Raw genomic sequence first — 18,338 nt, forward strand, 5'->3', positions numbered from 1 at the left:
ACCTTCTTCTGGTAAGAAAACAACAAAGATTAAACTGTTTGGCCACAACGACATAATAGAGGTCTAGAGGAGTCAAGGTGAGGCTTTCACACCTAAGACCACTGTAGCAAGAGTCAATCATCCTGGTGGCATCATGCTGCATGGCTTTCTGATGCTGTATCAAGTGAATGTAATCACGAAGGAGCAGGATTACCTTCAAATTCCTCAACCTCACCCCAACAGGTAAATGTTGAAGGTTTGGCACATTTGGGTGAACAAAGTGAACCAAATCCTGAGCCTCGACCTCTTTGTCTTCAAACACTGCTCTGCTTACCTCGAAGGGTCTGCTAGATATATTATTTAGTCTCAATAAACTCCTACTTTATCAAAATACAGGATCTTCTCACAACATCCCACTAGTCTCTCAAAATAATGTTTTTGAACCAGCCTGTATCAACCTGCTCAGATCACTTCTCAGTCATCAGCCTTTAATCAGTTCAGTTCTCAGTCTCCTGCCAGTTATAAGCCTACTCACTTCTCAGTCACTACTCAGTCTGTCAGCATGTCACTCCCCTGTCACCAGTCACCATCCAATCAGCTTCGGTTTACTTTCAGCCACCACCCTTCCTCTGATTAGTTCCACCTGTTCCTAGTAATTAGTTTCCTACTCTGTTCACCTGTTTACTATTTATGCCTGCCTCACTCCTCTGTTCATCGCCAGATCATTGCGAGCCTTACGGTCAGTCATATCCAGCGTTCTTGTTTTCTGATAGCCCTGTAGACACCGACCCGATTTACCTTGACATCTGAGCCAGTCTGATCCCTGCAAACTTGTTTTTACTGCCTGTTCCTGACTGATTACCTATGTTCTTGACCATACCAGTTTCTGGATTATCTGATCTTGCCTGATCCCTGTCTGTTTACCCTTGCCCGCCTGTGTACCGATCTGGATTGCTTCCTGACTACCAAGCCTGCCTGTCCTCGTCTATATAAACGTTCCTACAGCTGGTAAGGCAGTTAAAAATAACACATCTTAAAATAACCCAGGAATATTCATTATTCATAGTTTAATGATCAGTGTTAATCCTGTCATATAGCTGTGTTTGACTCATTTATTCTGAAGAATGTAATGCAGTAAACTCCACACTGACACTAAAAGCACTTTCAATACTGCAGCAACGTCTTCGGAAAGCATAGGATTTTTTTTTCTAATTAAACGTGAAAAATTTCCTTATTGTCTTAAATTGGGCTAAATAAATAAGTCCAATTATTCAGCACAAAAAATCCTATTGACAATTTGTGGACTTTGTAAACAAAACCAAATCTGTGCCAGCGGACTGAGTATTTAAAGTGAACTCTAGACATTCTGCCAACAGGAGTTATAAATATCCAGACAGAACAACATGTCGGTGGTAGCAATGTAATCATCTTATAATAATTACATTAATTCTAAAAGGAATTGAGTAAAATAAATGCAAAATAATATTACCACCTGAGAATTTCTGAAAATTCACAACAAATCCAAACCCGTGCATCTGATTGCTGTTTTTAAAGCCTTTCAGCTTTATAATTTATATAATAAATGTAAAGAACAGTTCAGGTACAGAATTAATCAACCTTTTAATGTCTATAATGAGTAGATATAAACTTCAACTTTATAAGTTTCCCCCTATAGCAAATAATTTCTCTCAAAATAACTAGGTTGGAGGGTTTGTAGAAACATGCAGTCAGGTGAGACTGTGAGAAATAATTTTAAATTCACACTTCCTCGATATTTGCAGTGTGGTCCTGAATAAAAAAAGTTTTCTCTATATTTCTCTCAGTTCTCATTCTTTAGTGTGTGAACCTCATTGTGCTGACAGCTCATTGCTCATTCGTTAGCTCTCATTACCCGCGGCTGCGCTCAGCTCAGGCAGAAAGTAAGGGGAGATCTTTTTACTTTATTTTATTTTTGTGACTTTTATACGAATATCTTCTGTGAGAGAGGAATACACACTGGGAGCATTTCTGGCCTATTTCTTTAAACAAAATTTCACCCGTAAGTGCATGCATACTATATATTTCTAATATCTCTTCCAGGCTACAAACAATCATCTGTGTTTAGACTCTTTGGGCAGTGTTTTTGTTAGTGGATGTTGCTGATCCTTTTCTATTTGCTGATTATATGTGAGACCATATCACACCCAGCAGGAAAGCTCCAGTGCTGAAAGCAGAGAATATATAAATATAAAGTAAAAGATTCTTAGAGGTAGATCTACTCCAAACATAGCAAACATCTATTTTGTTAGACCCCTGACTTCCTGTGATATTGCTTTAAACCTCACTGCACATTTTCAGTTTGTTTCCACAAATCTATTTATTGTAACTGTTACATGTTACCTGCTGTGGAACAATTAGATGATGTGCTGGATATTTACATCAACACCTGCTGCGTCTATTATTGTGTCCTTTTTTCAAGTAAATGAAAATAAAGTAGTTTTAGTGAGTAGGCTCTGAGCAAAAAAGAAAAAAAAAAATGCATCTTAAAACCTTTTTTTTTAAGAACTTGCAGTTCAAAGAGCAAGTAGGAAAAAAATTCTGAAAATCAATAAAAGCAAAAAGGGGGAAAATATTTTCAAAGAACACAGGCTAATGCTGTGCTATCTTTGCAATCTGAAGTTCCCTGCCAAAAATAAACACTGAGAGCTCCCCAGACCACCCAGTTAGGAAGCAGAATGGCTGCTGCACATACAATGTGGTAAAATTTGCACATTTATACCAATTATCAGCAATTCTGAAAGTTTGTATCTCTTTAAAACAGTGAGTAAAACATCCCCGTGTTCGTCGGTCATGCTGGACAGGAGTACTTGAGGACCATGTTTGGGTACCACTGAACTAGAACTAACACTGTAACTAGGATGTTACACCCTAAACTAGGGTGTAACATCAGTCCCGGCTCATATTGCTCACTTCACAGTATGGTGCACATGATTTGTATATTTAGTTGTCTGAAACCTTGACATGTGCAGACCATCAATGTACAGAACTAAGGTGCAGGGTTCTCCATTCTGCTGCAAAACATTAAAAAGTGACCACAAAGCAGAGCATGAGGACTCCTCACTAGAACTAAAGACTGCTGCTGGGGAACAATGCAGTTTCTCATTTAGCAACAATGACGATGGAGAAAGAACGGAGAGTTCAAGAACAAAAGTTTTTATATCAGCATTTTTCCCAAAAGCTGCCTTTTCAATGTTTGTATGAGGATTTTAATTTTGATTTGACAAAATAAAACCAAGTCTCCATCCAGTTCTATACTGGCCACTTTTTGAAACACACCAGAAACCACATTTTAACATTTGATCTTTACTGTGAAATATTGTAAAAAAAAAAAAAAATATATATATATCTGTTTATCCTGAATTTATCCGTGTTCTCTGGCTTTAAAAGTGACAGAAGGGAGAGCAAATAAGAGGGTCAGCTACAAGCCGGATTAAAATCTATTCTAGCCGTAAACCCGTCCTTATTACACAGCATTTACCCTGTGAAACTGTACTATAATCACTTTAGAAGAAAGATGCTGTTAAAACTAGAGATGTGTTTTAAAAGAGCATGGACAACACATTCAAGTCTCTTAAAAACCTGATAATGATACATTTTCTTTCTTTACACCTCAGAACATAAAAGGTTTAAAACCTGAAACTAGAACTCAATCAAGGAGTTTCAGTCAGCTGAAAATGCTGAGCACTCTCTCCAAGCAAAAGAAAAGTTCCCGATAAATTAAAAAGCACTACCTCCCCTCCCAGGCCTATTTGTGGGGTAAATTTCTACCGTGGTGATTCCTAAAGATCCTGATAAATGTAGTGGCAATACGGCCAAAGAAAACTGTTAAGGTTCCTGGAAAAGAGATGATGTGCTGATAAAACTGTGATAACTCTGGATGAGCTGCAGTAAGGCGCAGCTCAGGTGGGAGAATCTGTTGACAGGACAACTATTAGTTATCCACTCCACAAATCTGGCCTTTATGGAAGAGTGGGAAGAAGAAAGCCACTGTTAAAATAGATCAAAGAGGTCCGGTTTGTAATTTGCCACAAGGCGTATGAAGGTCAGAAGAAAAATTCTGGACAGGGCGCCGTGGTCAGATGAAACCAAAACGTAACTTTTTAGTGTATTTGGCAGGAAACTAACATCAATGAACACGCTTGTGAAAAATAGTGGTGGCAGTATCCTGCTGTGCTTTTTTTCCCCAAAGCCCACTGATCTGTTAGAATGGCCTAGTCAAAGTCCAGATCCAAATCCAACTGAAATGTTGTGGCAAGATTTAAAAACTGGCCACTCTCAATCCGTGTTTGAGCTATTTTGCAAAGAAAAACCGACAAAAATAGTATCCAGACGGGCAAAGCAAGACCAAGGCACCTTTTATGTCTTTGTGCACCTGATCTGCCTCCTGAACGTTCAGGAAAATTACACCAGCATGTCAGTAATGTGATGAGATGTGAAAGGGCTGAAAGAGTGTAAAAACTGCAAATCAATTATTACAGTATAAGAGATATACAGTATAAGATTATTTTAGTATCCAATTAGATACTAAAATAATGACAAAGCTCCGAAAAGTCCAGGAGGTTTTGTAGAAAATCCCCTTTTTGATTCTTTGTCACTTGTTCCAGTCCTGAACTTTACCTTTTACCATGTAACTCCAGTCACCTCAGCTGCTTTGCTTTTTACACACCCCTTTTCATTTTTCTATTCTTAGTGTGATTTTATATTCATCTCCCCTCTCAGTTTAATAGGAGCAGACATCATCTCCACTTCCAATACTCTTCTGGCAGCAATAAATATGTATATTTTATGAGGGGGACTAAAACAGTTTCCAGCCATCTTTAATGTACCTGCCAGCTAATGTTCTGTATTTATCACATGTTGATAGATATGCTCACATGTTGGCCTGAGCCAAATCAAACCGCCTGTGCAGGGTGCCAAATTGTGCACGGGGGAGATTATCCGTGTTATCTATATCTGCTTCCTGGAGAACTCTGGACTTAATTTCAATTTCGCTGCGAAGATGTTGTGCATGATTTAGTTGCTCTGTCAAATCAGAGTCGCCTGCTTCACATCTCTCTCGTTCTAATTCAGTCCTCCGCCATCTGTCTCCCTGCTTCTGTCTCTATCACCACCTCTTCTTCTTCTCCATTGTTTCTTTACTCCGCTATGTTCCCCCTCTGCTGCCGTGTCTCCATCCGTCATTCTCTCCCTCTCTCAGCTCACGTTAGCTCCCAGACAACAGAGATAAAGCGCGCCTCTCCTGCATTATCAAGCCCTCTGTCCACTACCTGCACGCGGAGATTATTACAGAAGAGACGGAGGGAGATTGGGCCTCGCTCTTTATCTGCCCCCCCATCTCTTCCAATCATCTCGGGGGTCGCGTGTTCCTCCTGTAGTTGTTGTAAGGAACAGCAGGAAGGAAAACCGCGCCTTGCCGTGAAAACCAACAACAGAGCCAAGGCCCTAAAACCGCGAATCAAGCATTTGCGTGCACACATGCAGAGGCTGATGGAGCAGCTGAGGACGGTTGTCGTATTGATCAGAGATTCCTATGATGTGATATTCAACAGGAAATGTCGTGTCATGACCCTCGGATGAAACGTGGTTGGACTGCAGCACGGCCCGGCCCGCCTGAACTGTGTCTGAGGACACGAAACCAAACCTGCGTCTTATCTTCCTATTGAAGGAAAGATGGATTTCTCATACAATTTATTAGTTAGTTATGAAGGAAAACGTCGGCCTGTTCTTATAGTTGACCTCACACTACCGGATAAGATGTCTTTAATTCGCACCTTTAATGTTAAGATCATTAAAAAGGAATATTTCACATTGTCAGTAACAACATGAATAAATCACTGACAGTCCTCCCACTGCTTTTTAAATCAGAATGCACTTTTCTAACACAATGAGAGCCACTGGAGGCAGGCCTTATTATATATACACAACACCTTGCACATTTATTAAGTATTAATACTTTGTGCAACCCTCTTTTGCCAATAGGGTCGCGCTCACGTCTTCTTCTATATTACTTTGCAAGGGTGAAGAATCCATAGACGGATCCCGGATCATTCCTCTTTTTGAGCGATCTTTCTAGATCGTCCAGAATGCTGGATTCTTACATTCTCCTCTCTTAAACTCTCCCTGCTGGCTCTCTGCAGGATTTAGATCTGGCAACTCAGGATACATCCACATGGAGCCAAACACTCTATGCACACAGAAAGGACTGAGCATAAAGATGAAACTGCATGAAGCCAGAGGAAACGCAACAGGCATCGTAATACCTACGCTAACGGTGCTGCAGAAGTTATGAAGGAAGAAGAAGAGTAGGCAAGAATAAATAAATTAATAAATAAATAAATAAAATTAACGCTGGTGAGAAAAAAAAGAGGTTTGAGTGGACCTAAGTCAGTCTAAATTTAAAGGAGCAATAAGCGTTATTTCACCACTAGGTGGTGCTCGAGCACTGACTGTAGACCAAAACAAGATGTTTTGACAAGCTGCAAAACATCTTTTGTTCAGTTACATGCCAACTGGTTGTAAGTCCCTTACAACCAGTTGGCATGTATACCGGGGTTGTTGTCCAGCCTTGTTTATCACAGCTAGTGGTTTTAAACCAGGGCTTCACAATATATTGTGAATATATCATCATCATGAGCTGGCTGGTATATTAATAGTGTTACGAACTTGCACTGTAAATGCTAATGCAATGTTTAAGCAGTTGGACAGAGCATAACAGACGCAGATGCTCAAACCAGACAAATGACTTTGTCCAGAATGCTAATGGTCACAAAGTGATGGAAGTGAAGAAGAAAGAAGAAGATAGGCACATATAGCGACTGATATTTTCATCGCAATATTACCAATGTTATTGCAAGATTGTCTGAAGTTGTGCAGCCTTATTTTAAACTTTTCACTTAAGGGTCCAACGGTGGATATGGAGACGTTTGTTCTTCTGGGTTTCCCAATCTTAAAAGCATTTCCCCCTCTGGATACATGCATTCAAACAAAGCGTTGGCTTGTTCTAAATTTTACAAGTGAGAACATGTGTAAAATAACAAATCTAAAAGAAATAAAGAGAAATCCAAAAGGAACCAAGACAATTTTTGCAGAAACAAACCTGTAGCGTTAAAATTATGAACCATAAAACAACAATATATCAAAAAATCTCAATGACTAAAACCCAAGAGAGAAAAATATCAACTTTAGGGTGAAGCCACGGAAACTAAACAAAGACAAACTCAGAAATATTGCGTGAAAGCTAGGCTGTCAAGTTCCTGCCACATGCTGAATTATTGGCTTGTTATGCGTCTTTTTCTCTGGGTTGCAATGAATTAATGTGGACCTCCTAAAGTCTGAACAACAAAGACGTCATTATAGCAGCTGACAATATAAGCCCTGTCTGCTCGGCTTTCATGTCTAAAAACACGTGAGTTACTTACTGGACTGGACCGGATTTCTTTGGCATAGAGGGGTTGGAGGAACTCGGAGTCTCCCTCCAGTTTCAGGCCCTTTTCTGTTATTCTCAGGTTGCCCATGCCGTCCTGTCAGGAACAAGAAACAGTAATGTTTAGTTTCCTTTTACAGACATCCCTTCCCCAATCTGATAATAAAATGTTAGGTTTAACATAACTGGACAACTTCGCTAGCAAATAAAACAATAAGGTCTCAACACATTTCCCTTTTAAATTAAAAAATCTACACATAGAAAAACATTTACATAATTCTAATACTGTGGACCTTTTTACTTCTACTTATTTATTTTATTTTTTATTTATATATATATATATATATATATATATATATATATATATATATATATCTGTCCCCGGTATCTCATTGTGCTTGCCTTGACTTGATCATTTGCTTATTTCTTTATCTATTTTTTTTTTTTGTGTGTATTGAGTGTGTGTTTGTATGTGGGTTTATTTGGGTTTGTTCTAGCCCAAATATGTTTGTATGCCAAAGGTAAATTGTTAACTGTATAACTGTTGCTCTGTCTGTACATTGTGCCACATGTTAAAGCATAAATAAACATGGGGAAAAAAAATAAAAAAATAAAAATCTACATATATATGTACATTTTTAAGGCCATATTTCTTTTATAAAGACAGACAGTTGGTGTGATGCTTTGGATTTTGAGCGTTGTCTGGATTTAATGATCGGTGATCTCCAAATACCAACAGAAGACCCAGAAGACTCTGATGGCTAAATTCAAAGCTCGTTCTGGATAAACCAAGCGGTTCATTCTGAGAAGTAGTTTTTTTTCTTTCTTTCTTTTCTTTTAAAAGAAGAAAAACAAGTGTCAAGAAATTTAGAAAATCATTGAATTTTGAAATGTGAAGCACAGAGATCATACTCTATTTGCTATATTTTCTCAAGCAGGGAAGCAGAAATATCAAACGCCCAAAGGAATTAGGAAATATGTACATATAGTTCTTTAATAGTCTTAAACATACAGGGAGATGAAAATTGTTCTTTTTCTTTGACAACAATCCATCTAATCTTCAGGCTTTCCCCCAACTTATTACTTTTACTCAGCCCCCCGCCAGGCTAGGCGCGGTCTCTTTATCTTAAATGCGTCAATGTTTGAGATCGACATAAAACAGTGAGTAAAGATCCCGTCCAGGAGAACACTTTCAACAAAATAGCTAACACGCTAGCTGTTAATAGCTCAACGCACACGTAGCGCTCCCCTTAGACCAGCAACCCTTGGGGGGAGGGGTGTGGGGGGCAACAACAACGACGCCTACTGCCAGGATCAGCCCATTTTCTGGGGTAAACCCTGAACTCATACATACAATTAATTTATTTTTCATAAACTTTTTTTCATTTTGTTCTTAATTCTTTTAATTTTGAAATATGATGTTCAGCCTTGTCACATCACTTTCTGTTGTACATAGTACTACGCTAACAATAGTAACAACACAAATATACTGTTAATACAGGCATGCAAACATTTGTGGCACTTTAACTACAACAGGCGACCATATTTTGCACCAGAGTTTTTGTTTACAATTGCAATATTGCACTGATATTACAATGCTATACATTGTGCAGCTTATGTTTAAATGAGTATACAGTTGGTTTTCTGCAATTATCTCTGCCACGCTCCACAATGTGTGGGCGATATATCCACCGTCCCTCATGCAAACCCAAAATAATCTACCTATCACACTCCAATGAAATCATAACCCTTCTCTGACTGAGACGTCAGACTGCTACAGACCCATCTCTGATCTGCATTTACACCAAATTACATCCCAATCTGTCTCAATTTACTCTGGGTGGTAACTTACAATTTCCAAACCAATTAAGGCATGTGGAATTGCTTTCAAATGCTCACTGAGCTCAACAACAAACGTTAGCAGCTTGAATTTCCTTCAAACTTTCTGTTTTTGATTATGTTAATATTTCCAAACAGACGCCTTTAAGGACAATTTTAGATTAGCTGAACAAAAACACCAAAACCTTCTGCATGCTGTGTTTGGAAAATTGCATTTTTTCGAGCCCTCAGCAGGTGCTGAAATAATTTCATACATCTGCATAAATAACAGAGGAGGGGGAAAAAAAGAGGATGGGAAGTTTATTCTCCGCATAACAGTTCTGAGGTATTTGCAGGATCGTACAGGTTAAAGGTGAATGGGACTGAACAGGCAGTAATGAGAGGACCTCTGGTGATAGAGGACACAAAGAGCAGCTTCCTAATCTGATTTTGATGTGATATCCACTGTATTATTTAAAATGATTCCGAACATGTATTAAAGGAGACGGAGGAGGAAGTAAAACGGGACCCATCTCCTCCTGTGATTCTCTCCTGTCTTCCCACAGAACTTTGATCCCTCAAGTTCTAACCAACAAAAGGAGATCAAGACTACCTGAAATCCCAGAAACGAGAATGATTTGCAAACACCCTGAAAGTAATCCCCCCCCCCCCCCCCCCCCCCCCCCCCACACACACACACACACACGCAGCATGAAATAGATGAAAATTCTGGTACTCCTGTGGCAGCAGAGTGGGAGAGTCCTGAAAAATTGAATTATTCCCAGGCGGGAAAACCAGGAGATGTCAAGCTGCTGTTCCTGCAACTCAATACCCCCAAAGTTGATGAAAACCAATGAGAATCACATGCAGATGAGCTCCATCACTGGAAGCAGTCAACTAATTCACCAATGTTAAAAGTGAAGTGGATAATCTTTCTGGAAATGAAGGTATGAAGCGCCCATGTCACTTTTTGAATAACTGGGGATGCGTAAGACCATGTTACCATGCTGTTACGCTCCTCATGTGAAAGAATCTCCCAAATACACTCTGGTCTTATTTCTTTCCTCTGAGACCTTTTCTATTATTTCATAAACTTATAAGACCGTTTGCTTCTTGTGACTCTCAGCCATGTTCAAAGTACACGGTGAGAGCAGCGGAGCTACAATGAACGGCTAACATCGAAGCTAACCGCTAAGCTAACCGGATAAAGAAACACTAGAAGTGAGAATGCGCAGCAAGTGCAAACTAACAAGAAATGAGCATGCATATTGGCGCTATATGAGCACGTCACAATGATTGTCATGTAGGACGACCAATAGATGAGATGATCCCCCTGGAACCTGAAGCTGAAGAAGATCATCCACTACACCTTTAAGACAGGCTGGAGCAGCACTTTCTGGCAGGAGAGAGATTGTAGCTCAATGGGAACTGCCTGATTAAATGGGAAATAACAAAAATAAAAATATTTAGAAGATCAAGGCCTGGACACTGGCGCTCTTGGTTCATACCTGCTCATTTTCGAGATCTGTTTCCTCACCACGGTACATGTTTGAGTAAGGGACGGTGCAGCTACTGTTCCACTTGCACAGTAAATCCAGCAATAAAATTTCCCTCGCTGCTAAATGTTCTAGTCAGCTGTTTGTTGTGTTAAAAAACAAATGGAGAATTATTGGGAACCAAACGAAAACCAGTGCAAAGCGATGTCAAATCACAGAGCTGCTGTAGGTCAGCAGGTGGTGAGCCACAAAAGGTGCCAAGTTTTGTGCAGAGTCAGCAACAAAACTCAAGAGAGAGTGAAGAGCTTCCTGGAACATGTCTACATGCCTGAGCAGCTTCATCTTACTCTTATATCACCAAGCACAACGTCACCGTGGTGTAAAGGACACCAGCACTGGACTCCAGAGGAGTACAAATGTCTTCTCTGCTGTTAAGAATAAGGCGTCTCTCTCCGGAGTAGACGATTGTTGGTTTGGCTGTTGCCAGAACCGCTCTTGCCTAAATACCTTGTGTCAGGTGCATGTTCAGCAGTATTTGTGGAGCGCCAACTGTGAGCAGTGATAGGTATGTTTTCAAAAAACTGAAGCAATGCAGGCAGAATACATGTTTTTTTGCCTGCCACCCAACATGCATTGCACATGATCCCAACGTTCCTCTCTGCGGGTGGTGGGCTCACATAAAGGGGGCGTCTGGAAAGTTCTTTGGACCCTAGGAGCTAAAATTCGACCACCACTCACCAGCACACTCCACCACAGGCCGGGTCTCCCTAATAAAGACGAGGTTCACCTCTTCTTGTGGTCAGCCGTGTCATTGGAATCACAGATTTTTTTATGCATTAGTACATCAGATGAACGAGTAGCGCCATTTATTCTTACTTGTAGTAGTAGTACGAAATACTGCTCCTATTTGTGTTTGTAGATACAATACAAATCCTCTTGTGGGGACTTAAAAATATTCTAAATGCAAATAAAAGTACACTTTTCTACTGACCTTTTACTGATTAGTTAGCATGTTGTTTTCAGTAGATTTCCTAACTTGGATAAAATAAATTGGTAAAAAAAAAAAAAAAAAAAAAGCAGTGAGGGTCACGATTGAACATGAAGACGACAAGAAGAGCTCAAAGATCTGACATCTTGCCTCCAAGCTGCTCAGATGCTGAACTTGCTGTATTCTAGCTTCCCTCCTGATCTTGCACCTTTTTTTTATTTTGATCACTGCAGGCGGTACATTGAGCTGAGCAGCCATGAATAATTGAAGGTAAGTGTGACCTGCATGGATACTCTTAGGTGTTCCTTCTTACTTTAACTCTTCTCTCCAGCTCCTACCAGATACCATTAGCCTCTAATAAAATCCTCCTCCTTGATCGCGTAACTTCATGGCCCAGATGAACACGGCACAGTGTGGACATTTCTTGATGTGCTTTGGGCTTATTTTTCTCTGCGAAGCATAACCATGTGCTGGCCATGAATAGTTCCTACATATTTGCCATGCTGGGACAATAAAGACCATCCATCTGTCTCTGCGGCTCTGAATCCAATCCACCGCCAACCCTGACGACGCTGGGACTCTCAGCCACATGCAGACAGTCAGCATTTTACGGCCCGGACAGATTGCCGTTCGTCCTTACTCAAGCTTCAAAATGTGTGGCTGTAGGTCAACGGCTTCTCCGCTCTATGACGGCTCATCTGTTTCAGTTTGAGAGTGTGGAGCATTTGAAGCCAGGAGCGACGTAGAAAGCTTCTTTTTCTAGGATGGATTTCTTTTTGTCGCTGTTTTATGAGCATAAATTAGTGGCTGTGATGAAAACTGATGGTGTGTTTCTGTGGGTCTTGAGAATCAAGTCTTGCGAAAGTGTTCATCCCACTCTGACTTTTTCACTTTCTCATGGCAAACAAAGGCATAAGTGCATTTGATCAGCAAAAGAGATGCAGAACCTCTATGTAGAGGAACAAAATTATACATGTTCTCTTTTTTACAGTGTGCCGTCAACATATTATGGTCTCCTCTTTACCATTATTATCATCGTCTAAATGCCTTCAGAAGTCCTCAGAGGTTTGCTGGAGGAAATCAGAGCTATTTCGCAAAGAGGAACCGGTAAAACATTCAGTCTCTAAATGTGCAAAGCTGGAAACAAATGCCCGACACAGCTGTCAGGTTGGTATTTATTACGAAACGTAACTTTTCAATTATGCTCTTCTTATGGGTCGTCTTGTCGCATAATGCGCCGAGGTTTGCGGTAGTAACTGGACAGGGTGTGAGAAGGTCCAAGACTTTTTGCAAGTCCCAGGACCTGTGGGTTTTCTGTCAGCGACTCAAAGATCAAAACGAGTTGCAAGAATCAACAATTATAGACATCCATTTATGCTCCATCTTATTTAAATTGGAAACGTTTGGAAACTTAAACATGTTTCCATATAAATATGTTCCATTTCTGTCCAAACAGGAAAATTGTAAGATAAAACAGAAATAAATCCCATACTTCAAACGGCACTCAGCCCTTTCTTTTTCTCCTGTCTTCATGCCTCTTTAGCCCTGTTGCTTTAGGAATAAACGGACGCTCTTCTCCTGCTAAGTTTGATGCTTTTTGTGTGTGAATTTACTGCGTTTTTCTGTGTGGTCTCTGTTTGAAGGCTCTGTTTGTGTTCAGTTTCTGTTTGGAGCGCGAGCTCAGGTGAAAAACGTCTTGTAAAATACCATCTGGGCCTCGGCTCCCTTCTGTTGTTCTGCAGATTTTATTTGGCCCAGCGGTGTGCTGCAGCACAAACAGAAAGGGTAAAAAAAATAAAATAAAAATAGAAAAAAGGAAAGAAGAGGACCAGCGAGGAGCAGAAATGTAAAGACTGACGCAACGCTGTATCTTGACTCCTATCTGTCGTCTTATCGGCATCCATTGCGCCTCTCTCTCCCCCTCTGAAGCTGACATCTTCAGAGGGCCAGGACTCGCTGCTGTCAATAACGCTGAGCTCCTGGCCTTTCATCGAGTGTCTGCTCGATACGCATCAAGCCACCACCCGAGGCGAAAGCAAATACAGACGTCTCTTAGGAAAATATTACAAGGAGTCGGTCTTTTTTGCACGCCACACACTAATCACAGCTCTGCATGTTTAAAAAGGTGAAACCTGTGTTTGAATACTCCTACACAAGACGAGGTCTTCTGGGATCAGCCGTTTGAACCGCTGCGTCCAGGAGTGAGAAAAGAAACGGCTGAATGTTCTCACTCTGTGCCGCTGAAGGCCGTTATCACACCTTTAATGATGCGATGAAGCTGCTGCTGCCCAACACAACCCATCAGGAGCTTTTGGAGACATAAAAGGGTTTCAGTTACTGGAAGATAAACTGTGAATGCAGCAGTCGTTATTATTTGAACCCTTCCTTTTCAGGGTGGCGTACTGGATTTTCTTTAATCCACACAGGGTCAAAATGTCACATACATGATCAAATATATAATACATACACTATCCAATAATATTTGGGTAAATGTGACATAGCAAGCTCCACAGTGGCCGCATGTTTCTGTTGCTGTCACCAGGCAACTTCTGAGATTATTTTATTGCCAAAAGGTTGTGAGGTTCAACAAAATGAGTTGGTTTCCTGTCACAGAGCGAGTTTTTTTCCAGTAGGATTGACGTCACGACTCTCACTGGTGGTGATGCTGCCACCGGAGGTACGGCCTCAGCTCAGCCCTCAAACGATGATTCTTCCCACTGTGACCAAACGGCTCCGTTCTTTTCACCAGGACTTTGGCTCGTCCGCGTGGACAGCTGCAGATTTCAGAGGAGCTTCACAGAGTTATTTTTATAGCTTCTGTCTTGGTCTGAACCCACTCTGTCCGCTGTGATTTAAAACGGGCTTCAACCTACTGAGAAATGTGGAAACTTGGTTGAAAAGCGGAGTGTAAAAAAACGTCAACGTGAAGACGTCTAATGATGCTTAAATGTGATCAAACATGTATCTTATAATAAGCCTTGTTTTTGCAGCAGAACAAGCTTCTGGTCTCATTCTGTTTGGGTGTATTTGGCAGAATTGGTGGAGTTCATTTAAACTGGTTGGCATCTTGCCACAGACCCTACCTGGTCCATTCATATTCTAGAGGGTAGAGGTCAGTGATTTGGTCTGCTATACCAGAAGCTAAATATTAATTTCTATGCGGTTTTTGGCACCAATGTAGACCCGATTGTTTCCTAGTTTCAATCATTTAGATCATTCATGGAAACACAGTAGAGGAATTTCAAGGCTGTCATTATTCCATCTACTTGGCAATGGGAATGATGCCAGCCTACAGCATGATGCGGCCGCCACCATGTCAGACACTCTAAGGTTTGAAAGCCTCACTGACTATTTCAGACATACTTCCCACTATTGCCTCGTCTGAAGATAAAATGTTTCTGTTCAGTCAAACTTAAAGGTGTTGAGGGGCTGCTTTCTCTTTTAGCACTTTTCCAATCAATGGTGATGTAAAAAAAAAATGGCTTCCTGGTGGACAATGACATGGGTGCTTTAGCAGTTTCCAGTTCATATCAAGCTTCAGTCTTCAATTATGTTGAAAAACATTTGGAAAATGTCCACACAAGGTGAAAACGTGCTTGAAAAGACATTTACACGAGGACGTCTACTAATACCTCATTAATAGATCTTGACTTGCCTCTTGTTCTTGGGTTAAAAAAAAAGCTATTTTAGTTGCAAAGGTGCAAAATCTGTGCTGCCAGGCTAATGTGTGTCCATCATTTTTAAAGTTGTATTTTTGCTAGGGCTGAACGATTTTGGAAAATAATCTAATTGAGATTTTTTTTCTTAATATTGTGATTTAATGCGATTTTTTCCCCCAGTTTAATTTATCATGTCTTTTTAAACATTTACAAACAACAAATCATTTTGTTCCCTCGCTGTGCAGATTAGTTGCTAAAAGACCCGCATTATCTAAACTCAGAGCAGAAATGATTGCGTTCTGCCTACAATAGATTTCAACCAAAATTGCAATTTTGACTTTTCTCTGCGTTAACCACAAGCAACAAAAATGGCGTCTAAATAAAGACATTTGTAAACAAGGACTATTCAAAACAAGAACTTTTAATGTTTCTATTAATTAGAATATTGTTCAAGAGAACAGCTTTTAGTTGATTTGGAAATCAATCCTTGTTGAACATAAAGTGCAACCAACAAGCAAGTCTATGTATTAAACTGATTGACCTGTACTTAATAATATGTATGATAATATAAACTCTAAAACAAGTAATAAAATTAGATTATCTCACTGCTGCAACTGTCTTCCCTTCCATGTGGAGGCAAACCGACTTTAAACATTTTACCAACACCTAATGGACGTGTCTAATTCCCTAATTGTTACATAGCCAAAAATTGCAGACTCTGCGATTTGGAAATTGCATTTTTTTAAAATCGCGATTATATTGAAAATGCGATTAATTGCTCAGCCCTAATTTTTGCGGAGTTAGATTTTGCCAAAAACTAATGACTATGAATAATGCAGGACTCCTGACAGGTGGGTTTAAAGGTAAATGGTAAATGTGAGCCAATAAGTGACTCAGGACCAAAAACACAGGCCTGCAACACAAGAGGAGCTCTGTTTATTCCCCCATTTACCAACACAATCAGCTTTCATGTTTCAGATGCAAATGAAAGAAGGCTTTGGCCACCTGTGTGCCATTTGCCAAGAAGCACTCAGACGGTAAAATGAGGCCCCGTTCACGGGCAACAATGGATCCCACTGAGCACTCTTTCAATCAGCCTGTTGCGGCCAACATGGCCTGGCTCCAAACTAATACATTTTTCAGCCCATCCCTTTTGTAGCCACTAAGTTTTCCCATACAGTTGGAGCAAAGAGCCACCTGGAGCAGCAAGTTGCAGAGGCTCACGCTGTCTGCCGTCCCGCGGCTGATAGCTGCAGCGACATGTAGCAACACCCTGTGATGGCTATCAGCAGAATTGGCTTTGAGATTGCTCTTCACCGGCGAACCCCTCCCCCCCCTCCCCCCCCCTACACCTCTATTCTCTGATTGAGGCCCCTCAATGCGGTGCCGCATCATCCATCAATGGGATGAGAAAGCCGACAGAGGTGGGAGTTTGGCAGCAAAAGATGAAGGGGGGGGGGGGGGCTGATGGAGTCAGGATGAGATAAGACTGTGTAAAATAGATAAACACAAAGAGGAATGAGAGTAAGGGAAAAGTGTGTCAGAACGTCATTCCTAGTTGGAAAGGGGTTCATATGAAAACGGAAGCAGGAGCAAAAACAGGGAGAGTAACGAAAATCGCTGTGGGCACTGCAGACCTGTAAACCTCTGCTGCTCTCCCAGGTATAATTTTAGACAGAGAGTTAATGAAAGCGCTTTTACCCTTTATGAACCTTTCACAAACAGCGAGCGCGCCAAGTCTGTGAAGCTAAATTCGACAGCTTCTTATCCTCTACAGCATTTGTTTTTTATTTTTCTGTGCTGCTGTGTTTTACCTGTTTTGTCCCCAGAAAAAAAAGAAGCTCAAAGTTACAGATTAAAACATCCTATTCGAAGTTCTGAAGCCACTGTGCCTTCAGAACTTCGTTAATTATTCCTGTGAGGGATTCAACAAGGTCTAGGCCCTTTCCTGTAGTGACCGCTAATACAAACAACCACACGCCTGAGGTTTTGCTTCATGTCCTTTCAATTGTAACCAAGTCCAGTTGTAAGTCCTCCGCTCTGCGTGATACATTTTTACAATTCTTTGTTGAAAAGACTGTCTTGCTCTCAGAGTCTCATCATCTGGATAAAGACCCCTCCATCATCCACATCATGCTCTACTGTTGTTTAGCATTTTGATCATGTGATGTTCTCTGCTTTAAAGCCGATAGGTCATCAGACCAGGGTAATCAAACTACCTTTTCTCTCCAAAGTTTAGAAACTCGTGACATCTGTGAGGAATTTTAGATCAAGACAGCCCCTTTTAAGAGTCTTAATGATATTCTTGTCACTGTAGACTTGGAAAATCCTGTTATTTTAATGTTTTGGGACTTCTTAGCAGTCTTTGATGCCATAGACCATAATAATCTTTTAGTCCGGTTAGAAAATGTTGCCGGTATTAATGGTATTAATCTATGACCTGATTGAAGTTATAGCTTAAGAAGGCTTATTGTTCTTCAGCAGCACTTCTCCATTTTGGTGTTCTCAGAGGGCTCCATTGGTACCACTGCTGTTTGTTTTGTACATGTTTCTGCTAGGGTTTATCTTTAGAAAACATAACATTATTTTTTCCATTGTTTTGCAGATGACATTCAGGCCAATATAACAGCTAAACGACACAGCAGTGATGCACTGACACCCTCCTTAAATTGTGTGTTTAAAGTTAAAATCTGGAAGAAGTTACATCTTCTAAACATTAACAAACGGAAGATTAAGACCATCTGGTTTGGAAAATCTATTCTCCTTCCTATTGCAGCGGATGTTCCTGGTTCTTTAACTACATGCAGTCACTCTGCAGGAAGGAACTGGGGTGTCTTTCTGGATATTTCTGCTAAGTTGGACAAACAGATAAGTGGTGTTATTAGGTCAAGCTTTTTCCAACTACGACTCATTTCTAAAGCAAAGCCTTATGTCTC

General features: G+C 40.5%; 1 protein-coding gene across 2 annotated transcripts in view; it reads right to left on the reverse strand.

Annotated features, from left to right (window-relative positions):
• sgcd (sarcoglycan, delta (dystrophin-associated glycoprotein)) overlaps positions 1-18,338 on the reverse strand; it is a 224,883-nt gene that overhangs the window by 91,703 nt on the left and 114,842 nt on the right. For both annotated transcript variants that reach the window (XM_012873406.3, XM_021321974.2), the window contains exon 3: positions 7,437-7,538. In XM_012873406.3, coding sequence (XP_012728860.2) covers positions 7,437-7,538 — 102 coding nt within the window. The remainder of the gene's footprint in view (positions 1-7,436; positions 7,539-18,338) is intronic.

Source organism: Fundulus heteroclitus, chromosome 11, assembly GCF_011125445.2.
Source record: "Fundulus heteroclitus isolate FHET01 chromosome 11, MU-UCD_Fhet_4.1, whole genome shotgun sequence".
Taxonomy (NCBI): Eukaryota; Metazoa; Chordata; class Actinopteri; order Cyprinodontiformes; family Fundulidae; genus Fundulus; species Fundulus heteroclitus.